The sequence below is a fragment of the Trichogramma pretiosum genome, unplaced genomic scaffold (genome assembly GCF_000599845.2).
Source record: "Trichogramma pretiosum strain Unisexual culture from Peru unplaced genomic scaffold, Tpre_2.0 scaffold14, whole genome shotgun sequence".
Taxonomy (NCBI): domain Eukaryota; kingdom Metazoa; phylum Arthropoda; class Insecta; order Hymenoptera; family Trichogrammatidae; genus Trichogramma; species Trichogramma pretiosum.
In genome coordinates this window covers 291,657-317,619 of record NW_019641706.1, presented here as the reverse complement: position 1 = coordinate 317,619, position 25,963 = coordinate 291,657, and the positions used below count along the sequence as shown (strand labels likewise).

Below are 25,963 nucleotides of genomic sequence, written 5' to 3'. Positions count from 1 at the left end.
TTACTGATCTAGATATTAATTTTCTCGGCAACTTGTGTAATGATTATTCTATTGATAATGTTTTTTGTTGGGAAATACATGAGTAAAATTATGTAGAAGTTTTATAATTTATATAATACCTTATTTTATCAATGGGTCTTTGTATCGTGCGAAGTACTGCAAAATTTATTTACCTGAAATAAAAAAAAATCATATTAGTACAGAACTTAGCAATTTTGATAATTATAATAAGTTACTGCTTAATAACAGTTCTAGCAAGATATATTTCTCGAAAAAAAACAATTTATAAATTTATATATTTTTGGGCTTCAACTAAACAAATAATAACGTAGAAGTAAATTCAAGTTATACAGACGAAGAACATCAAAACTAAAAAGTTCGTAACATCTTTATGCTTCTCGTTCTCTCTCTTTTGGACGTGCGTAAAACCAACGACTATAGGAAAACATTTCCGACAAGTTTCTTCCCCGGCTAGGTGCAAACGCAAAACGAGAATATTTCAAGATGTACGAATATTTTAAGACGACATTAGTGAATTCGCGGTCCACTTGAATGAATATGAGAGAGATAAAGACGAGTAGGAAATTCAGACTAGCAGAAGTGTCTTGTGACACGAGACAATGTAAAAAAGAGGGAAAGAGAGAGAGAGAGAGAGTGACTGACACACAAATGTCGCGAGAAAATGAATTGAAAACGACGAGAGATTATTATGCAGCAGTAGCGTTTTTACTATGTGTAACGAAGATATTTGAATGTTTAATCCTTTATATCATTTGTGCGGAGCATAGCAAGTAGGTCAAGTATAATTATCTTGAATCATTTTTTACAATTTTTTTAAATGAGTCAATTTCAGGTAGCTTGCAGGTCATTGAATAGAAACTTATTACGCCCATTATCTCTGTTGGTCTTTTCGAGCTCTCGTTCTCAGAAAGATACAAGACAATGTAGACAATAATATAACATGATTTTTCCGAGCCATAGGATAAATATTTATAAATTTTCAATTTCTCGAAAGGAAAAAATTTGTTGATCTTGTGTACAATGAACGTAAAATCTAATGTTTACATAATTTTGGGAATCACAATTCATCGAGGGTAGGGTAGTTCCACGCAGCGTAGAATTTGAACAAAAGGACCTATACACAGCACTAATATTCTTTATGGATTATATTTTGAGCGTATGTGTCCATTGAATGAAAAGCGTTTGGCATAATTTGCGCGGATTCGCGCGCATATCACGCGGCAGCAGACAACAATGTAGAAACCAATTCGCTTAACGAGTGAGCTGGTAATTTTTTCTCAACATAAAAAAAAAAAATAAATACAATATAGTATTGAAAATAGCAAGTGAGAGGTAAAAATTTCAACGAGCAATTGGTAAATATCTCGAGCACTTTTAACGCGATTTTTCGCATACTTCTGATACAGAGTTCGGTTTAAAATATTTCGGAAGTATCAAAATGCTATGAAAACAAAAATATAGTATAATATAAAACAAGGAAAAATGAGAAGGTGAAAAAGGGTAGAGTTTAAAAATTTTTTTGACATAAGATATAGTGTTATCAGTACGAGCTTGGTAGTAGTAGTGGTAGTGGTAGTGGTAGTGGTAGTAGTAGAACTAAAATATTTGCAACATAAAATAAAAAAAGATACGTAGCTTCAAAACTCTGACAAGAAGTGAAATTGAATATATGCTGCACTGGATATTTGAATACGAGAAAATAAAAGTCTGATATAATTGTATTCTATAAAAAAATACGCCACGTAATTATATAATATCTCTTTCCAGAACTTTGATCCAGTTGAAATAAAAATAAAATTTTCCAAAAATTTTGTACAAACGACTGTTACAACGAAAAAATAATTAGCAGTCCAGGGACGTTTTTTTCCAAACAGCGAACGATAAATTTTACTACGGGTAGCATCGTGAAAATTCCTCACTTTAACTCATGAAGAACGCGGAAATATTGCATGTGCGTATATATAGTGCAGAAAGGATTCGTAAATTATCTTTGCAATGCACGGCATGAAATCACACACGCGTTCGTGTATCATGTGTCCAAATTTGGCGAGCTCAACATTTTCCAAGCGCTTCCATCAATTAAATATTTTTTGCCCCTCTCAGACCAACTTGAACCTAGCATATGTTGTCCCTCTGATTAGCATAAGTTGTTCGTACAAAAATACCCTTTTCGATACGTTTTTTCTAATTACACCAAAACACGCGTTTATGGATTTTCCGAGTATCGTTATCCACATCAATTTATGATACTTTTCATCGATAGCAAAAAAATTAGTCGCCTGGGAAATGCTGTAACGAAATACAAGTTTCAACCGTTGTCGTGTAACTACATAGAATAAGTATAAGTTCAACGCAAAGTGCCATTGATCCCAGGACATTCCAGAAAACATATGAAAATTATTCATTCAAAAGTAATTTCATCGTATTACTGAGCGACACTTTATTGGAAGGAAATTAAACAAGATGTTGTAAAGATTGTTCATTTACCATGCGTCCGGGCGCACCTGATATATTTTATTCAAAGTAGTCATTTACCGATAGTGCAAAAAAAAAGAAAAAGAGAGCCAATATAAATAAAATCTCATATTTTATATCGTGGAAAATTTCTCTCGCGCGACACTGCGAATATTCGACGATTTCACATCGTAACGTTGAATATGTATTGATTCATTATAGGCACAATAATGATAAAAAAGGCTATCGGTTGAAATTTCTCATCCCTCCTTGTCTCAACACTTTCAACTTTCTCTGCAGCTCCAAAAGTATCAATAAAATCGCGCATTCGAATCAAAAGTGTCTACGCGGCGCAGTGTAATTGAACTCCTCTGCATACTTATTTGCAGGACGCGACGCATCTCTTTTTTACTTCGCGCGATAGTAAAAAAACATTGACGCGCGTCGCGTACTTTCAAGCACGCGCGCGCGAGCGCATGCAAAAAAGGAAAAAAATGTTAACAATACCCAACAGAAAATTATATCCGACAGATTGACAGTGCATAACTAGAGAGGCAGAAAAGAAGGAAGAGAAGAACGGGAAGGCAGAAAAAAAAGGAAAACAGTAACAATTCAAGTCTATAAAGTGTATATATTCTTTGCTGCACTGCGCGTTCGCTGCGCTGATGGATACTTAATTAGAAAGCCCCCTTTTCGCAGAATAAAATTCATGAGCAATCTTTCTCACTTACTTCAAGCAAGTCGTGGCTAAATACATTTGTTCTCTTTGACATCCCTCAACATTTAATTTTCAGGAGGGTAAAATCGCGCGCAGCATAGGCGTAGTAGCATAATGCAACCTACTCGCTGCGCTTCCCTCTCAGGTCAGAGAAACCACTTTATCTAATAGCTTGATCTGCTGCTGCCAGAGAAAGGGAGACAATTTAGACTTACTCGATTTTTAGGCTCAAGATAAGCCCCGGTGTCGGATATTTATATGAGAGATGCAATTTACATTGTATGATCTGGTGATTAATTTACGAAATGGAAACGTAAGTGTAAATCGTAAGTATACACTTTTTTGTAGAAAAGTTAGTCAATATATAATCAATGGCGTGTGAATGCTAGAAGCATTAAATCATTAGTTGCAAAAACGAATAATACATTCATCACTTAACTACGAAATGGAAAATTATATGGACATTCACCGACTTATATGACCTGTAATTTGTCATAAATGAAACGGAACAATAATTATCTGGAGCTACGATTTTATCGTGTATGAAACTGCTTAATTTCTGACTAGCCAATAATTTTGTAAATGTTTCGCCGATTTATTCGTAAAGTTAAAAATTAATTTGTATAGTACTCAATTTATAAGTTCAAAAAGTTACTCAAAGAACATTGTCAGATTCGCAGAAGTAAATCTATCACGTTATACAATCGATGATTGTTTTACTGACTGAAATATGAAATGATTTGTAAAATACTGGTTAGAACGCATTGATCTGCGTGTGAGAATTTTATTCTGAATAGCGTAGACCTACTTTCACTCTTCCTTGCAAATTTACTGCATTACGAACTTATGATACTTTTACAAAAATCTGTATTAGATAAGCTTCTTTAGTATAATTTGATGGAAATATCCCCTGAGCATCCCTTTCAATTCTGCGCAAAAATAAATTTTTTTAAACAGAACTGATTTCGTTTACATTATTTTTCTAGTTTTTGTCAGTCACTTTCTTTGAACTAGAAATTTTTTTAATTACAATAATATGTAAGTCACGACGAATGAAAGAAAAACTGTTATTTTCTGCATTGTTGGTAAATCTCTTAGAATGGGTTTTATCCACTCAACTGCGAGCGTTTTAAATCGTCACGTGTAGTTATAGATAAAATTCACGAGACTAATTTTTAATACTGATTTGACGTATCGTTATGATTGCGGTCAATCATTTTCTCAGTTGAGAAATAAAATGCAATATAAAAATAATAATAAGTTTGTGATAACAAAATTATAAAAATTTTGTAAGATATATTCATGCTGGTCAATCATTCAGTCGAATCTGTTCCGATCACCAGTTCAAACATGCGGTCTATTGCAGCAATTTTTTTAGTCAGTTTGACAGTTGCTTCGTGTTTATCTGAAAATATCCAGGTAATTTTAAAAAATTTTCAAAAAATTTAAGGTTGAAATTGTTCACAGTTAATAAATCGGATCCTCTTTACAGTTATCGAATGAAGCTGTAAACCTGCAGAGTGCATTTGGGGACAGCATTACATCAACGTTGCCTGAATTAAAAAGGGAAAAGCGTATCATACCAATACTTCTTGGAGGTCTCTCACTTATTTTTGCAAAAGATCAAATGGAAAAAAATACTCAAAACGAATATCTCCGAGCAATAGAAGCCGAAAATGAAAAAAGAAGAAAAGATCTCCAACGCCTTGAAGAGGTATTAAAGTCAGTATCGTAAATTTAGTAGTGATATAATTGTACGTTAGTTTAGTCTACGTTATAACTTGTTTGGAAATCAAGTATCAAATAATTTTATAATTTACTGTTCGATTAAATTTTTATAATAAAATGAATAAATAATCCATAGTGTAGTGTTTTATTGTAAAATACGTATGATACATATAGAGACGATTTGTCGAATAAAACATTATATACATGTGGTGAATCCTGGTAACTACAGAGCTTTTGGTGGTTATTGTTTATAGTCGAAATTCAGAACAACAAGTAAGTTACTTGCGTCTTAGCGGTTCAACACTTAAAGCTACCGATTGAAAGCTTTGAACGGTTGCGGATTCGCTAATGGAAAAGTTCATCAGCGCCAGTAATCCTATCTCGAGTCTTGATGTGACTAAGTATCAAACTCTCGCTCAAAGACATGCGGATATCGAATGGAACACACGTATACGTACATTCTTACTTCAAGACTTATTTATTTTTCATACACACGTAATTTTCAAAGGCCGCTTCAGAACATGAAATGGTGCGAGGCATTGATCATTTCGTGAACGTTATATCCACGTTCAAGGTACTCTACTTTCGAACCCTTTACGTAAAATTTTTGCATTCACGAGTAATACTTACTTTTTAATCGCAAAGCAATTATATCATGAGTTGTATCAAAATTAAAACATAATTGAGTATTGTCTTCGAAATGTCAACAATACTTTCATTTTAATAACAATTACAAAAAAGTAAAGTATTTTTTTATTATACTAATAACTATCATAAAACAAAGTTAAATGAATGATTGGAATTCATGTTTCACGTAATTGTCGAATTGCACAGTGATAATATTTTTATATTGATACAGTTTACAATGAAAAATCCAAATCAAATTAACTTAGGAATACAAATTTTAGCTTACTTAGTTTCTTTTACATGTTACCTCAAAAATATAAAAAATATATAATAAGAGAATATTACACATAATTTTAATTTTTTTCAAGCATACAATTTGTCTACTAAATCGATTTCAGTTGTCAGAATGAAATCTTCAATTTGACACATGTAACTATAACCTCGTGTGACGTTCAGAGGTTCCCAGCCAGCTGGTACTTGTCCATCGATTATTTGTCCAGCTCCTTTACACAAATGATAATTTTTACCATTTTTAATATACGGATTATTCACCGTAACAAAAACTATGCCGTAATTGTTTGATGGATCGTATACCAGCTTCCAAAAGTACAATGGTACAGGTATTTCTTTTATACAATTCTGAGGATCATGCCACATGAAAACTCCTTTCCATTTAAATTGACCATCTTCTTGATCAAGCAATTCTAATTGTTCGTGAATACCAGTCAATACCACCAGATCTTTTTTTAATTCCATAGCCATTTTACGCACATGATTTTCGATTTTTTCCCAATTTCCATGTTTAATTGATTTCCATTGAGGTGCAGTATTTAAATAATAAAAACTTGTCATAGCTGCTCGCGTATAAACGAAATCTGATTCACTTGCAAGTTGACTAGGCACCAAGAACATATTTGCATTGTTTTTATCACTTATGTAAGAACACGATTCATTTGAAGCAGTATTGCCATGACAGGAAAAAAGATTATCAAAAGTCTCTTGTTGCTTTAGATGTTCATACATATTTACTGGTCTCACATCATCTTTGCAACAAATGTCTTTTTTTAGTGTTTGAGACGGAGGTATTTTTTGATGATTCTTTAAAGCCTTTGATAAAAGTATCCTGACAAATGATGTAGAAAAAGTTCTAATCGAAAAATACACATCTATCGTCGGTAGAAAATGTGACCCGTAAGATATTCCAATTTGATATTTTTTATACTGTTTTTTGTATCCATATGCTTTTCCTGGTAAAGACTTTACTTTTGGATACAATCGAATGGGACATCTCATGGCATCAATAGAATGTTCATTAGTACTGCCTATCTTGGTTATTAGGGTTTTGTTTTTGCATTCGTAAGTTTCGGCGTTGAGACAACCAAATGCTATTTTTTCTCCTGGCTGAAGAATTATCGTAGAGCTTCTAGTGGGAAACATGAATTTTGTTGGTTCTAATGGCATTAGAATTATTGGATAAATGTCACTGACTTTTCGGATATCAATTTTACATGAGAATCCTGTAATGAAAAATATTTTGTATCAATATTGAAGTTTTGCCTCACGTATATTATAAAAAATGTAACGACTTACTTTTTTTCTTCTTTTCTTTACTTTCTTCACTACTACTTTCTTCGCTATTTTCATCGTTATGGTCATTTTTTGGATCTTGATTATTATTATTTGCTCCTGAAGGACTTGGAGGTGGAGGAGGTGGCAATACCAAAAGTCCGGTAATTGCCGGCAATACTACAAACAAAAACACGGGTAAGGTTCCCTTGAGAAAAAAGAAGGCACCTCCAACCAAACCAAAAAGAGGAATGAGCACCGCAAGCCCTGATCTATCCTCATTTTTTTCTGTAGTTGTGCTGATTGTAATAATTGGATATGCAGTGGTAGTTTCTGCAGCTCTATTTTTTTCTTCTAATTTTAAGCGTTCTCGTTCTATTGCCTCTTTTGCTTTTTCCAATTCTAGATGTTCTCGTTGTTCAGTTTCTTTTTTTTTCAACCTTAATCGTTCTTCGAGTTCTTTCGCTTCTTTTTCTTTCTCTAATCGTACCCGTTCTCGCTCTTTTTCTTTTTTTTCTTTCTCTAACCGTACACGTTCTCGCTCTTTTTCTTCATTTTCTTTTGTCAATTTAATACGTTCTCGTTCTTTTGCCACTTTTTCTTTTTCTAAACTTATTCGTTCTAGCTCTTTCGCTTCTTTTTCTTTCTCTAACCGTACACGTTCTCGCTCTTTCTCTTCTTTTTCATTTTCTAACTTTATAAGTTCTTGTTCTTTCATTTCTTTTTCGTTTACCAACCTCATGCGTTCCCGCTCTTTCTCTTCTTTTTCTTTTTCTAACCTTATCCGTTCTCGTTCTTTTATTTCTTTTTCTCTTTCTAACCTTACACGTTCTCGCTCTCTTGCTTCTAATTCACTTTCTTTTGGTAATTGGGCTGCTTTTTTTCTGGCTATTAATCGGATCAAGATTCGTTCATGTAGTATTTGTTGACGTTCGTTCAGATAATCATTTTCATTCTCCAAATTTCTTGATTGACGTTTTTTTCGTATACTGCAGTCGGTTGAGAATTTAGAGTAACACTTTTGTTTCAGCTTAATTTTCTAAAAGAAAATTAGTTTTTTTATTAAACGGATTAGTTTTTTTGAAATTAAAATTATTACCTTATATGAGTTGCATTCGGAGGTCCATAAAATAATTACAACTAAAACGAAAAATAAAAATTTCGAAGGAACCATAATCAGCCATTTATTGATAAATGACTTATTTTATAATAAAACTTTCATCGAATTTTTCACTAAGAGACTCAAGAGTATTATCAAATCATTTTCTTCAGAGCTTAGTAACGCTCGACACGCTCTAGCTTACTAACTATTCTGCAAAGTACATATTATAATTTTTGTTCGCATATTATCTAACTTTGATTTTTGCAACGAATCTCTACTATCTGGGTTTTCCATAAAAGATCATAAATTGTAAAAAACAAAACGTAATATAATATATTTTTTGTGTAAAAAAATACTAATGAGTCTTATAATAATTATTTTTCGTAAAAGTAGGGAATTAGATGTTACGTAGGAATATTTTTTAGTCGTATGAGCCATATAAGTTGTATATCGTCAAGACAAGTCATTTTCTATTAATAACTTGAACAATAACTAACTACCGTATTTGATGCAGTACTGTTTCTTTAGTTGTCACATCCCATATGGTCTAGTGGCTAGGATACCTGGCTTTCACCCAGGAGGCTCGGGTTCGATTCCCGGTATGGGAAATTTTTGCTTTTTTCCAGATAAAATGCAACTATTTTTTTTAATCCAACAATGATAATATTTAATAATCAAATATTAAAAATTGAATTAGCAAAATTAATAATTCAAAATACTCACTGCAGTTTACGTCATTAATTTTAATACACAGAACAGATATCCTTACACATTTTTGTTAATCGTTACATTATGTTTATATTAAAAAATAAAATGTGAGATAAGAGGCGCATGAGTTCACTTTAAAAGTGTTGACATCATAATAGATTATCAATGTTTTTCATGAAAAATTCACTTATTTTTTAAAATATCAAAAGTTCTGATAAGTCCAATATACGTATGTAAAGTACTAATTATAATAAATAATATTTCAAATTTGAGTATTTTCTTATTTTTAGACAGTAATATTTTAAATTATTAACCAAAAAATAATTATTGAAATTTTCATCTTGTTTATCATCAACGTGTATTTTTGTCACCTCGATCGAACCAATTGATGAATTTAAGATAAAGAACTTTCTTTTTTGATCATTTTTGAACCATTTCATTACTAAAATATTAGAATAGATTATACCTTTTTACCTACACATGACCCTACAGAGGAAGTCTGAAAAATTGCGGAGTGAAAAATCGACTTTGGATTATTACTCATTGGAATGTACTAATTTTAGTTTAGGACATACTTCAAAAACTGAATTACTTACATTACGAAATCTGACTCTACCTATGATGTAACTAATCAAACCATAAAACCAAGATCATGATTTTCTTTAATTAGATTGGTGAAAATCACGTAGTAGCAATTTAAATTTTTAATTTTTAATCAACATGCATACAAAATAGTTTAACTAGCATGAATTTGACGCCATACTTTTTATTAACATTAAATAAAAACTATAATATTGCATTTAAAAAATTAAAGATGCAATTTTGTACATTTGTAAAACAGCGTAGTAACGATTTTTACATTTTAAAATATTAAAATTATTCATCAAACTTTTTCTATTAATGTATGAATTTGGAATAAGTTAATAGAATTTGATTGAAACCTACTAGGTGTTTCAGATCTAAAATTTTACAAAGTTGTCATAGTTCGAAGATACATGACACTCGCCGTCACCGCATTGAATAAAAATTTACCAAACTGAAAATTTATTGAAACACATTTGTGTCATTCATTGATAACAATGTTAGCGAGTAGTAAAATTCTTTTAGATCTACAATGGCAATATATATAATAATAATAATAAAAATAATATAATATTATACATTGCGCAATAAAGTTAGCTATTCTCACCTAAGTTATTTTTTTAGTTTGCTTGTGCCAATTAAAAGTTTTCCCCGTGCGAAAATTCAACCTCGTTATTTATTTCTTCTTTGGCTAGCGCTCTTCCGCGTATAATATAATCCTCCCTCTTTTATAAACGTGCGCAACAGTTAGCACTTGGGCCTGCCTGCTTCTTTGATTCACTTTATCGTCGTTAAAGGTGACTTCTTTTTATTTTGAATATATACACGCAGATATAAGATACACAAAAATTCCATCATATAGAAAAGAGCGTTATGAGTTTTTCTTTTTCTCTGTCTTGAGAAAAATTTATGCTTTTGAGTGGCGCATTCAATCGTTTATACGCTGTGACTATGCTCTTTTGATATGCTGCTCTCGAAGAAGTGCCAGAGACTCGAGTACAGAAGTTAACAACGCGGTGAGATCGTTTGAAGTTAAGGACTTGGAACAATTGTCAAGTTTGTTTTATTTTTTTATACACCTTTTTTCATATAAAAACATTTAATATTTAGAATTATTTTATGATATAAAATCATACTAATTATTCATGAAATTATATATTCTTCGGTAGTAAATACGTTAAACGAAACAATTTTATTTTTTTACGCACGCTTGATAACGCAATTCACTTTTCTATTTCTCAGACTTGAATGTCCTCCGACTCTCTTCACTCTTTCACATTGTTGGTGCTATTATCATTTGTTTATGCGTAAGCTGTAGTCACTGCGTAGCAATCTTGCTTTTGCAAAATAGTAAGGAAAGTCACATGCTGAAGTATAAGAGTTGTGCGTGCTTTTGTGTGAGCTTATGAGACCATGTAGTTTAAATTAAATTGTGATTATTATGCTCACATTTTTTATAGGATTAAATGACATATGGCTCTATTGTTACATTTATTTTTGCATGAGAATTGAATTTTAGTGAAAAAACTAAATGAATGGCATATTTTTAATATCAAAAATACCTATAAAAAAATAGAAAACAAATTTAACAAAAAAATAATTGTTTCTCATCGAATGCAAAAGAGTTATATGCTATTTTATACAATTTCACGAAAGTACCATGTCAAAATCAAGTGGTTACATTTTAATCTCACCCACTTAAAAGCATAATATATAAATCCACTTGATTAATCCCGTGAAAAAGAAAAGTAATTGCAGACCTGCTCCGGTACATTTACACGGTGACCGCATAAAATCCGGGTGTCGACTTTGCGCTCACTGCCCTGACCCACCCGACCACTCTCGCCTTTAATGCTCGCATTAAATCATCTTGAAACGATGCTTATTTTAATAAACCAATGATGCGGGGCTTCAACTATTTAAAAATGTAACAGGATATCTTTGTTCCTGTTATAATGCGTGAATTATACATCCTGGAAAGTGCACCTATTTATTATTTATGTGTGCAGTTTTACACGTGGCACACGTGGATTGCGCACACACACACTTACATTAGGCTATTAAATGGTGGTTATTGTACATTAAGACCAATTTGGTCTCGTTTCTACGTGCGAAAGGAAAAGTGGGTGGTAGGTAATATTTTTTAACATCGTGTACACAGTGCACGGCACGTATCATTTGTGAAAGTTCAACAGTGAGTATACCCGCTTACACATGCTGCATAATATAATTCATCTTCGAGAAGACATCAAAAATATGGCGATGCATAAATCGCGTTAAAATACACAAATAACGGCACGGTAGGTATTATTAGCACGGATCTACTGCTACTTGAAGTTGGTACCTTATCCGTTCTAGATCAGCTACTGTAATCTGTTTCGTATATTTTTTCATAATCCAACGGCAATTATTATTTTATCGCAATGTGGCATCTCGTTGGAACGGCTACCCATCGAGCTTATTTGAAATACATAATTTCTTTATCCATCCATTCAATAATTTATCGATGCAGTAAAATCTTGTAAACACACGTCTATACGTGCGGTTATTATTCGCAAATAAATCATGGTAATTTTTCTCATCGACTCTCAATTAATCACAATACTTCACCGACCGAAATGTGGCTTTCTCTCTCTCATAATTTGGAAAAGCTCATCCGCCAAAAAATTTGTACACCAAAAAGTTATGGCGGTGGCTTTCGAGACCGAAAGCAAGTATTTATTTAGAGCGAAATGATAAGACATCGCGGTGAAAGAGAACCTCGCGTGGCGTTTATACACATATGCCCCGGGTACAGAAGCGAAAGGTACCATTTATTTATGCAGCGGCGCCCCGAAACCCGTTAATGCCATTAGCACAGCCGGAGACTCGTGCCTGCTGTTATACATGTGCCGTCGAGAGAAGGAAACGAAAACTCGGCCAGCATTGCTAAGTTGATTATATCTATATATATGGCACAGGCGATATGTATCGAAGTCTCGGTGTCGAGTACGTGCACATTGTTAACGCGTCTGCGCGCGTATAATCAGTAAATTTTTTCGATAAATTGTGCATAATTTTGTATCGTGCGTCGATTATTTACATGTTTGAAAAAAGGCATATTTGTTACAGCTGTGTTTACATTGCCCATTGGATGGGAACTCGTTACAAATTTCAAGTGCTTACGTAATATTATTTTTGCAAGATGTCATTATAAATCTATATATTATTCCTAACCTGCGTAAATGGTATTGCGTTCAAATCACAAAATCCTTGAAAGTATCTACTGCCTTTTCCAGCACATTGGGATTAGTATCTATTGTTTCTTTATAAATTTTTCCTCAACGAAGAATATTATCTTTCTTGCTAAGTTCATTCTGTATAATTTGTTGTATTCAATTAGAGTCCCATGACAGACATTGTTTTACGCAGAAGCCGATTGATTCATTCTCAAGCTTGCCATCCTATCAATTAATCTTTTGTGTACTTTAAATTGAAATATACACTTAGGGAAGTACGTTTACGTTTGCTCATTTTTCCAATCACTGTCAACCAAGTTAAATTTTGTACGTCGACAAAATGCTATACGAGTAAACGAATAAATTTACGTTACAATTGCAGTAAGCATTCGGTGGCTGTATAATTATGCGATTTTTCACTTTACTTTATGGTAATTTTTGGTCTTGCAAATCTACAAAATTTACTCTATATTTTTCAGTCTTTCCTAGATAAACTGCACAATAGTTATTATAACCGTATAGTCGATATTATTAAATGAAAGGTTTTCAGGAGAATATATATAAAATATAAGTTTTCATGGTTTCTTTATAGTTGAACATGTATTCTGCTTGTTTATTTTTTGCTTAGGAGTATACAATTTTCCGGTAACTTTAGAATTTTTCTTCTATATGTAGTACTCCGTTCAACTATCGAATTTTCTCGAATACAGAAAAACTAGCGAGGCAAGTTTCATAAAGACATAACAAAAAATCACACATGTAGTTTTAGTTTTAATTTTATGAATATAGACAAAAAATAACCTACAAAAGTTACGTAACAGCAAATAATTATTGGAACTATTTAAATATATAATCCTAGCTCATAATTGAGCAATATCGTTTTTCTCTCTAACGCTTTTTAAGGTACGAAAAGGGCTTCGATTGAAGTTATCCGCACTGTACCCTGTGATCTGAGGTAAAAGTAAAGTGCTGACTAAAGATAACGATGATATGTATTTTCTTTGTCGATTGTGAGAGTTCGATAGTCAAACAAACATGAGATACTCTCTTTCCAAGCGCAGTCCGCGCAATTCGTAAACGAAGCAAAAGCGCGTGAAGCTCGAGGCTTTCAGGGTTTTTGCGAGGCGGCGGTAAATAGCTGCAGTACAATGAAAATAAGGGAGGATGAGAGAAAGGGAGAGTCGGTGCGGGGGTGGAGGAGGTGGAGTTGAGTGGCATGCGCGTATACGTATACGCACGTGTACCCTACACACAGTTGGCCCTCTGCATTTATTCGATGAATGTAGCCTACGGGGCCAATACAGCAACAATAGGGAATTATCGCTGGTTATTATTGCACACGAGAGAGCAGCGAACAAGCGCGAGCTCGTATACGTACAGGATGATTCGGATTATCAATTTTCGACGCTACATACGCAGCTTATGTACACACATGCATGTAGATGCGAGCGCGCGCATCCGAGTTTGAAGCATAGTTATTCATATTTTCTTGTTTTTTTTCTTTTTCATCCTCTCGCACTCGCGTGCGTCGAATCCAATACCTACACACATAGACACACAGGTTTTGTAAGTTCGAGCATAGTGGCAGTTTTAATGCTAAATCGTGATATATAGGCGCGCATGCAGAATATGAGAAAAAGAAATAAAATATATTTTTAATCCCGTACGCCCTGTGGAAGTATTTCGAAGGATTTTGTACCTTTTTTCATGACGTTGTTTTGATATTTCGCTGTCTGTATATCGGCACGTTATAGCCGATGCCAGCTGTAATGCCATTTATACCCCGTTTGTCTGTTCTGTGTGAAAAAGTCGAGATTTATGATGTGTTTCGAGCGCTCAGGATGGATTACAACCTCGAGTTACACATTATATATCTGATGGGAAATACTTGGTCAATGAAGCAATATCTTTCTCGATAAAGTACCAATAGAAGTGAAATTTTCGAGCATTAAGCGTGTTCAGCGGACAGCCACCTGAATTTGGTTCTTTTTTTCGAAGATAAGATTAACATTTGATTTAAAAAATTTAAAGCAGTTGAATAATCGTTAATACAATAGTGGAGCGATTTTTTTCTTTACTCTTGAAGAGATATCGATCACGAGAATGTAAAAGAGTGTGAAAATACGTACTTTCTCGCCTGCCTATTCAAATGTAACGCCTACGAGAGACGGAGTCGCTGCATGTGAATTCCGTCGCGGTTATCATCTATCATTACTAATCCAGTTTTTCTCTCAAATCTTCTCTCATATTACAACTCGACGCGGCGCTCCAAGCGTGTGTGTGCGCTACGGCAGTCGACACATAATATCTCCATATGAACACATATACTCCGCTTGTGCCGGGTGAAAGTGTTTAATAACATAACTTATCTCTCTCTTTCTCGGTGTTGGGGGTTTGCACAATGCAAATGGCAAAAAGTAGTTTACTCGTACGCCGATGGAAAATTGCGCTTGAGCGACGGCAGCGTGTGGCGGCGCGCAGCACACGATTGCGCACGGTAATTATGATGAACTATATGGATTTGATCGCAAGAAAATTGTGGCCAAGATGATTGTTGCGGTTTAGAACCGCCTTGTAATATTCTCCTGCTTTTTTTCTTCGATGACGTTTCATATTTCATATCGAGTGGTTTATTATTTGTCGTAAAAGATCGGTTAAGTAATACACACACACAATAGTTGCGTATGCTATTACGGGAAACAGCAGCGGATAATGACAAAATTTTGGAACTAAAAACCAAAATGGATTTTATTTTCCAAGAATAATCCATTCTGCAATGATAAGTAAAATCACTATTAAATGTTTTCGTTTTTTTCTTTAAATTGTTAATAATACTTGCACAAAATCACCGGCTACCGATCGTATTTTTACATGCTCCTTTTAATTCACACACACACACACACACACACACACACACACACACACACACACACACACACATACGAGCTAAATTGCACAGGAGTACAATGCCAGAGAATGTGTCATATAGGACATGCAAGGCTGGATACAAATACCACCTACATAACGAGCCTATTATTATAAACCAGATGACATAATTCTAAGGCTTCTATCTCTTATTTTTAATTGAGCGTAAAAAGAGCCGCACGTATACGTATGTATACGTACTGTGTACTACCTCGCGCCAAGTAAGTAAACAGTACAGGCCATGCACAATGTGCGAACCTTTCCCTTTTCGCACACTCGAAGTAGGCTCGAGAGTTAAATCGCGCAAGAATCGCGTCGGCTTTGATATCCAACACGTTGGTTGGTATATACATACGTTTGCTCGCGCTACTCCCCATTGAACGGCAGCCGGAACCCGTGAGAAAGGTCGTTTCCACGTGCATAGCGAAGGTCGTTCGTTGCTGCTTGTGTTTACTCTTTTTCAATTGCTACTACTTTGCGTATTGAAGCCAGTGAAATCGCGCGAGCGCGGTGCATATTGAGAAACGGAGGCGCGCGAGAGAATCGCTGTTACATACGAGTTTGTAAAATTTCTCGACGGTGCTTAATAATACGACGAAACCCCTTATAGCTCGGCTAATACCACGCAAACATCTCTTCAAGTATATATCAACCCGCATCTAATGCGGCAACGTTGGTGGCGGCATCGGCGGCAAAGTACATTTGCGTTCGACCGCACACACTGCGCGCGCCGCATCATCCCCTGTAAACTGCTGCTGCCTTGCAAACTAGCTAAACGAGCAAAGCGCGTATGATATCCGGCCGTTTGATGCGCGACGAGAGAGCGGAGCAGGGGGGGGGGGGGTGATGGTGGTTGGTGTTGCTATAGATAAAGAGATTCCAAATCTCAAAACAACAACGAAGCAGCAGCAGGGTATGTTTGCACACACTTGTTCGAAACGATTCCCGCTCGTTCGCGCCCGCTCACACATGTTATAAAGTGTGTAGTACGATGCTACCGATACGCAATGCGTATACGGTACGCGTGTTCTAGGTAGGGAGAGAAAGAGAGAGAAGCATTGGCCGGTGATGATGTAGTAGTAGTAGAGCAATTTACAGACATTGCTCACCTCTCTCAGGGTATACAAGCATGTAGCTCTCAGCATACACAGACACACAGATACACAAGAGCAATAGTAACGTTTGTGTCTTTCTGCTTTGGCAACGGGCATGCGAGCGAGTAGTATCGGAATTCCATGGGCTTTCATTGTATATACTATAAGACTATTATACCAAAGCCCGGTTGTGCGTAGACCAGTCTAATTGCGAACTTCACTCTCTCCCTGTTTCTCTCTTTCCGTCGTGATCATTCATATATCCATATACACACGCGCGCGCGCCTCGTCTCTATATCGGCTACATTTGATTAGATATTTAGATAAATCGTTGCGCGCGTACCGGGCCCGTCGTTAATTGCATACGTGCTGTTGAAAGAGAGTGAGAGAGAGAGAGAGAGAGAGAGGGGTGCTACAGCACATAAACGTAAAACGACCTTTGGAACTTGTACACAGGTTAATTTTGGCCCCCTGCGCGGCGGCGATTAATCTACGAGCTAGAGATAGCGCGGGCGCGATTCACACATGCAAATACTCGCACAAACACGTGTAGCAATACACATAATACGGGAATTCAATGATGGGACGTCAATCGGTTATTTTGAATTGCCAAGTATGTAGTAATTATAATCGATTCTATACTGCACGAGAGAGAAGAGATGCGCTATTCGTCACGTTCCTATATAATATTGCGCGGATGTGCATTCGTCGTGTTTTGTCTGTTGCCTCGAACTGGATTCTAACACTTTTGTTGAAGACAACATTATTTTAATGTAACTATAACGACACGAACATTGAAAAAAACAAAATGTCAATTTTAAACGAGCAGTAAATAATCTCAAATTTTTTTCAACAATACTTCAATAAAATACAATACTTCAATTTAAAAGCAGAAAGAAATACTTTTTTACAATCGGAATATTTTGAGCTGAAATGCACAAGTTACCCGTCAGGATTTTGTATCGGAGTACTGTTGCATCATACCACCTCAAAATTGAAAAAATGAAAATTCATTCGAACAGCGCCAATAAAATAAGTGTTCTTAACTTGAGTGTGGATGAAATGATTGGTATGTGCTGCATAACGAAAGAAAATTTTCCGTTCGACATTGACGAGAGAGCGCGCAGGCATAGGTAATCGGAGGTAGCAGCACTGAAAATCATCATCATCATCATCGCCATCATCATCATCGACATCCTACCTATAAGCTCGTCTATACATGTGAGTATAACAAACATGTGAATTTCTGGGTAAACGCAATGCATCCTGCATACCGATTATTTTGATTATTAACTCTACTCAAAGTGTGCGGAATTCCAAAGTACTCAAAACCCCCTGCCGTTCGAAAGTGGTACACACACTAAACCCGCTGCACGTACAAGGGGTCCATATATGTGAGTTTCAAACACAAAATATGAAAAACAAAAGGTGAGGCTAGGCATGGAGCAGTAAAAAAAATCATTTTTTCCACAAGCCTCATTGTTGCATAAACGCAAGGGAAATCTGGTAGCAACCCTACACACGTATATTGCAGTGATCACGGCGTCGTTTGTGTATTAGTCGAAAGCTCGTGTATACTAGTGTAAGCACGAATGCAGGGAAATCAAGTACAAAAAACAATATCGGGTTATTAGCCAGACTGAGTTGCGTTCGACGTTTGTGTACACATTAGTGGTATCCACCTTCCGGGTCGCTCCATTTGAATTGTAAAGAAAAAGCTCGTGAATCTGATTTTTTTCAAACGATCAACCCTCCTCTCTCTTAGCTGGAAATGAAAAGAGTAGAGGATTACTACTACAGCCGTTGCTCATGCAGCACTTGAGCGATAAACTACATCCATAACCACAGCGCCAAGAACTTGGAAATTGCTCGAGCAATCTTTTCACGCGTAAACACACTCCTCCAACACAACAACATTTTTCTATAATAAACTAAGATTGGTTACTCTCTGTCATAATAATAAAATTTTTCCTAGCATTACTTGAATCGATTTTTTTTTGTTTTCTGCTTGAAAATTCTATTCACCTCTCCATTTTTGATTTGTCTATAAATAAATGAGGGTCTTAATTGAAAGAAGCGTGATGAAAAGTTAGTTAAATTATTTTGCATCGGATTTAGAATATTCGATCATGTACAATGTTTCTTAAAGCGCAATGCATCGTCAATAATTCAAACAACAATTTTACATCGCACTCAGAAGCTTTGAAGACTTTACTCAATGAGTTCCAACGTATTTTGTCTTTCCTCGTCTTTTAAGACGAAGCCCCACAGTCATGTCCAAGCAAAAGAACCTCATTGAAAAGACATGCTCATACAAAACATTTCGACAGCCAAACTATCCAAAGCTGTCTCGAGAGTGCAAGCGCAATCTCAACGCGAAAACGTGTCTATAAAGCTTCGAAAATCAGAACAAATACCCAACTCTCTTGCTTGCTCTCTCTCTCTCTCTCTCTCTCTCTCTCTCTCTCTCTCTCTCTCTCTTCTCTTTCCTCAACAAAAACATTTTCTATCCCGACACCCGGAAAAAAGGGGAAAATTTTCCTCAAGAAGAAGCATCAGCAGCAGATCGGTATAAGGAAGAAGAAGAAAAGGTATATTTGTTAGAGGGTGAGTAGGAAAAAAAAATAAGTACACGCCGGATATTTAGCTACTTGCATCAGAGAAATACAGAGCGACTTGGAAGCGAAGAAGAAAATCGCCAATATTCCATTTTTGCCTTGTTTTTACGCGCACACACACACACACACACACACACACACACATATATACAAGAATGTATACATCTGTGTACTTGAAAAAGCTTATAATACTACACTAGGTAGAAAGAAGTGCACTTTTAATCGTTCTGGATTTTACGTTGGTAATTTTTACTCTTGAGTGCCGAAAGGTGAGATCTCAGGAATTTCAGAAACATCGTTCGTTCGTTCTAACAACGGGCAAGCGCGGCAGGAAATATCTATATGTATAAGTTTTCATGGAAGTGGCGTGTGCTCGTTATACATGTTGAGGCATTCGACACCGTCGTCGTGCGCGCACACGGGCACAGCAAATGTTATAACGCAAGGAGCTTCGGGCGTGTATAGTATAGAGGCATGTCGTTGTAAAATGACGGAACCCGACGGGAGTAATTTCCACCTCAAGGAGTTCACTGCGTGAATTTATTTTACAATGAGATACACAGACAGCCGGTTTGCGTTCAACGCACAAGACAAGGTTGCTTTTTCTTTATGCACACGGTAAGCGTGAGCCATTTATTTTTGAGTAGAATTAAATGAATTTCAGAGAGCACAGAAAATTGAGACGGATTTCAAGTTAAGACACATTAATCCAACGAAGAGTATGCTGGAATAATAAGATGGAAAGGAAAAATGGAAACAATTGATAGAAAAATTAAATGGGTACTGACGGTCATTTTGAAATTATTTGAATGCAAATTTTATTGTTTGTGGCTAGAAGAGGCAGACATGTGTACGTGTATGTATTGCCAAAAATTCTTAATGTTTCAACTCTTTATTAACATTTGTTAAATAAAAGTGACTCTGGAAGTCCATTATTTTTTAAATATTTTTGTTGGTGTCAAGAAGCCATTAAATATAAGATACATTTTGGTCTTGGTACAATTAAATTCAATTAAATATATTAAATACAATTATTATTTCGCTAATACCCATTTGAATTGATGAACGTCAATTCCATCATCAGTCCAGCCAAAGTGCTCAGCCGCAGCTTGAGCGCAAAGTTTCTGTAGATATCAGGAAACGGAGATATAATATCATCAACTCGTTAGAATTTGACGTATTTTCGGATATTTTTTTAATGAGGTTTTCATAAGCAATGATTAATTATAGAACATGTGTAATTTTATTCCAATTCAACTTACATTAAATGAATGCCTAGGTGGTCAAATTGTTTAGATAACACATGAAGACAGAAACACATATTATTAAAAAAATATTACGTTAGCTGTCTACGGATAGCCATTTGAAGTAAAATATACTTATATTTTATTAATTCAAAACATTAAAATTTGAAAGAGCAAAAATCTTAAAAAGTTTAAAAATGGCATGGAAAATAAGAAATTTTTGAAAAAATGTTCTCTTTTCATTACACAAATATAAGTTTTCCAAGTATTTTTTTTGATGCTGGATCGAAATCTGAGATTGTAAAAACTGAAAACTTAAAATACACCACTGTAACAGATCGATTTCTAATTCAAATATATGTTTCTATGTGTTTTTGGGCGCTGAAGCTACTATTCCTCTGTAATGTAAGGTGGAAATACAATTTTTGTTTGATTGGGGTGGATAAAAAGGGATGGCGAGGGGTAAATTTACCTTGAATGTATTAAAATTAAGTAATATTATTGTAAGAATAGATATTTCAATCGAAAACGAATATTTAAAAAAAATTCATTGGTGTGCCAAAATATTGATTTCCCAGCCTTCTGAAGGTTAATGAAAAAACAAATATTTAAAATTGAGAAAAGTTGAATAGAATTCCAGAAAGAAAATTCAACCAAGGAAGAGGACTTTGAAATTTCATTTCAAAAACGTACGATCAATACTTTAAAGTAAATAAATTGAGTAATTTTTTCAATTCATACATAGATTCTGATGAATCAAATTCGAGCTTAATGCTTGCAACACCCCGCGATTAGTTTACCTACACAATATTGAGCTGACTTTAATAATTCAATTTCCATAACATAGCGTAAAAGTTAATGATTTAAGAATATTTTATTACAATCCCAGCGTGCCGAAAATGGAGCGATGCATCTGCACTGGGAACATACAGAGTTTTACTCAAGTCTTTATTAAGAGAATTACCTAATGCTGAAATACGAATTTTATAAGCTTGAGTTTGAATAATGCATTAAAAAAGATATTTGTAGACCTTTCTTTTAATCATGTCAACAAGTCTTTCCAAAAAGTCAAGACGAATATTACGCCTAACATCTTAAAGCGTCAAGTTTTCCACGACTTTCTGCAAGTAGCCATTGGTAACAGTATAATACCATATCATAAAATCAGTTCTATGCTAATTTAATGCGCTATATTATATTCAGTACATGTACATTAGGGTGGTTCGCTTTTGCAAACATGTTCAAAATCGCTCATACGTCATGGCGATTCTGAAAGTTCAAGTCTTTACGAAAAGAAAGCCGGGTTCAGAACCTAAAAAAAGTGTCGGGAACCGGTGTCGATCGATTTTTGAAGTTTAAAAACGTGGTCCAAAATAGGAGCAAAATCGGTCAACCATTCAATTTATTCCAAACTGTGTTTCGAGAGTAAAAATAATATCGACAATACATTTTCTTACGTATTTTTGTCTGTAGAATCGAATGCCGTAGTCAGTTTTGCTCTACAACTTCGTTTTCATCGATAAAAATGTACTTTTTTGATTTTTTTTTTTCGCTTAAAAATCCAAAAATCGACTTTGCAACGTTTAAAAATGAACAGAAAAAATCTTCGAAAATTTTTGACACTACTAAAATTTAGGATTTTTTATGACGAATCCAACCGTATAAATTAGTATATACTTTAAAATTATTTTCATTCATAAAAATGCAAATTTTCGATTTTTTTTGGCTGAATTTGACGAAAAATCTCGAAAACGCGCCCTTTTTGCGAGAAAGTGCTCTTAAAAAATCCCGCTGCAACATTTTTTTTGTATTTTTTGCTGTAAAATTGAATGACGTTGTGATTTCGGTCCTAAAACATCGTTTTAGAAAAAAGCGTTTTTTTTCGAAAACATCTCGTTTTCGAGATTTTTCGTCAAATTCAGCCAAAAAAAATCGAAAATTTGCATTTTTATGAATTAAAAACAATTTTAAAGCATATACTAATAAGCATATACTAATTTATACGGTTGGATTTGTCACAAAAAATCCTAAATTTTGGTAGTGTCAAAAATTTTCGAAGATTTTTTATGTTCTTTTTTAAACGTTGCAAAGTCGATTTTTGGATTTTTAAGCGAAAAAAAAATCAAAAAAGTACATTTTTATCGATGAAAACGAAGTCGTAGAGCAAAACTGACTACGGCATTCGATTCTACAGACAAAAATACGTAAGAAAATGTATTGTCGATATTATTTTTACTCTCGAAACACAGTTTGGAATAAATTGAATGGTTGACCGATTTAGCTCCTATTTTGGACCACGTTTTTAAACTTCAAAAATCGATCGACACCGGTTCCCGACACTTTTTTTAGGTTCTGAACCCGGCTTTCTTTTCGTAAAGACTTGAACTTTCAGAATCGCCATGACGTATGCGCGATTTTGAACATTTTTGCAAAAGCGAACCACCCTAATGTACATTCAAACATTAGTACCATCCCTTTTAAGCTCCGAGCGACATTTGCAAGACAACTCGGCCTAGTGAATCTGACGCCGCAATTTTCCTACTCGGTTTTCAATACGTTCTTATTACTATATTCTTGAATTAAAGTATTCTTAATATGCATAATTCTAATTTTTAATGAACGAATTATTAAAAAAATTATTCAATTGTGAATAAAATAAATTAATTTACCACGTATTAAATTCTTTGCGACAATTTCATTTCAAAGTAACAATTACTTAATTGCATAAAGAGGCGTTTCTTTATTCAAACAAGCGTATCATCAAATAAAATGACCCTTGTGAATGATGAAGAGCACGCAGGACAGTTTATTTTGCTAGACGGAGAGAGAAAGAAGTAAATGGAGTTTTGAAACAAGTATCCGGTGTGATGTGACGAGAGGAAAAGAGTGCAAGGCAGAAAATGTAATGAAATGAAGCGTTTCAAAGTGAAGCGATTGGACCGACAGTAGATCTACCTATCCGAGGTTTTCATTTGCTTCCGATTTCGAGCACTGTAACTACTTAAAGTGACCACGCAAATAAATTAAATCTGGATGAATAACTATCAAGACCAACCAGTTTTCCAAGATGTTATTTAAATCGGATATTTCGACCTATTTTCACATTGGAAATAATTAAACTTGAAGAATGATGAAAGTAAAATGTAATACCATGTGTTATGCAATCATTTCACACGTAAGTGTACGATTAACGTGGTGTAAAGCACTTGACAAACTGATAATTTACTTATGACGTTTTGATTGCATCTGCCGGTGTCAGCATAATATTTCTTCTCTCTTTAAGGAAACATTATTCGATTGAAGTTGAACCCGGAAATTATTTTACATACATAGATCTGGATAAAAAATTTAAAAGTACGACGATAACACGTTATTTCTGCAATCATAAAGCAAGGGATATATACGCACATACTTTTGCATTCGCAGTTGAGTCATTCAGATAGATCAATAAATTACGTTTACAAACATCTGACGTAAACAAGTATCCGCGAGATAAGCTTTCAATTCCCGTAGAGAACATCCGACGACTTCCTCGACGCGAGAGCAAGTGGTAGTTAGTAGTAAGTGATGCTTCGAAAAATTCTAAATTACAATCATTGCTAGGGATATACTGCTGCGCTAGAACACGCAACACGTGTGAAAGTCAATTTCACGGTGTTTTAAAAGGGTCCACTGTGCGAGTTTAAGAATGCCTTGTGAAAAAAATTCATTACGAGAAATGTTATTAAAGTGAACGCATTGAACGAGAGAAGCGTCCGTGAGATACGCAAACCTAGTATCAATTAGAACTTTCTCTCTTCGAGAGGGCTACAACTGGACTGCAACGTGTTTCGCATGCGCGCACGTGTTAGACTTCGAACGACTCTTGGGTATTTTCGTATAGATGAAAGTGTGATTGGAGGATATGATTATTAATTGATTTCGCATTATAGAACTAACGCAAACAACTTCAATATTGCAGTGTTGCATTGAAATTTATGTTGGTATTTGACTATGAAAAAACTATAAATAATATTGATGATGATTTGGACTATAAAAATAAAATATTGGTTATAAAATGTTGACCATACGACTCAATTCACCACAAAGCCTAATAATCTTCGCTAATTACACAGACAGTCACATTTCAATATAATAATTGATCATATTATGTTAGTACTTTTAATGTGTTATGCTGTCGCGAAATAACTTTCTATGTTTTCAATCAAGTAGACTAAATTTTTCAGTTAGATCGGATGTTTACAATAAATGCTGCGATCAATTATTTATTCACGATAAATAAAGTATAGGCAAAAATATACTCTCCAGCGGGGAATCGAACCCCGGTCTCCCGCGTGACAGGCGGGGATACTGACCACTATACTACTGAAGATTTGGAGAACGGAGTTTTATACCGGATAATATGGAGCAGAAGCGACTCCGATCTAGTTAGAGTGATTGCGACGCTAAAAAACACGGAAAAATCGCTATTTCGTGAAATTCGTAGCTATCGCGACTCGATCAGATACGGAGCAATGGGTCTCCGAATTATTTGGAGCAACTGCAACTAAGTAAAATTAGAGCGATTTCTTGTTTTAGGAGTCAAAAATTGAAGTGTCTATGTGAGCAGCATTTTTTTCATGTAAATTTGATTTATTTAATTCAGGAGCATAAAATAAAATTTGGAGCATTTGCCATACTTTATATATTTCGGAGCAATAAAAGCAATAAAAGCTTTCATTTACACAGCTTTCATTTTTTATTACAAATTGTCTAAATATAATAGCATGTATATGTAGAGAATGGCTTAAATACACTACTGAAGACTTGAAAATCGGAGTCGTATATCGAAAAATTTGCATCAATTGCGACTCCGTAAAAAATGGAACAATCATTGTTTGGTAGAGTAAGAGCAATAACATTTCTTATTTCATAACTTACCGTGTTTTTAATACTCGATTTGACCGACCTACTCCGAAATTTGAAAATGAAATTTGATGTAAAATTAAATATGAAATAAACTTCAAAAATAAAAAATCAAACTAGCTCCAAATTGAAATAGTAAAAATAGCTCCAAATATTGTTTTGCTCCGAAAAAGTTCGTTCGTTAATACGCCTACTGCCAACGTCCATATCACTTTGAAAAAACCAGTTCTCGTCTCAGAAAAGCATTTGATTCGGTTTGGCACCAAGGACTCTTATTCGAGCTCTCCAAATCAGGCATACACTTAAGGTCAAGGGGGGGTATATTCGCCCACTTAAGCCCAACTTTCAATAAAAATGACACTTAAGAAAATATTCATTGTAAAATCGAGATTTTTGATTGTTTAATACGATAGAGCATACCTTAAACTAAATAACTGCACAGTAAAAAAAAAT

General features: G+C 34.7%; 2 protein-coding genes and 2 non-coding genes across 4 annotated transcripts in view; 2 read left to right on the top strand and 2 right to left on the bottom strand.

Annotated features, from left to right (window-relative positions):
* Positions 1–25,963, bottom strand: part of LOC106657108 (RING finger protein 17-like) — a 155,086-nt gene that overhangs the window by 92,314 nt on the left and 36,809 nt on the right. The gene's annotated exons all lie outside the window — the stretch shown is intronic.
* Positions 4,527–4,978, top strand: LOC106657111. The gene is made up of 2 exons (XM_014378422.2): positions 4,527–4,612; positions 4,686–4,978. Exons 1-2 carry the CDS (start codon positions 4,544–4,546, stop codon positions 4,926–4,928), a joined length of 312 nt encoding a protein of 103 aa, XP_014233908.1. The 5' UTR covers positions 4,527–4,543; the 3' UTR covers positions 4,929–4,978.
* On the top strand, positions 8,753–8,824 carry Trnae-uuc. The gene has a single exon. It is a non-coding gene; the product is annotated as a tRNA-Glu (tRNA).
* Trnad-guc lies at positions 24,906–24,977 on the bottom strand. The gene has a single exon. It is a non-coding gene; the product is annotated as a tRNA-Asp (tRNA).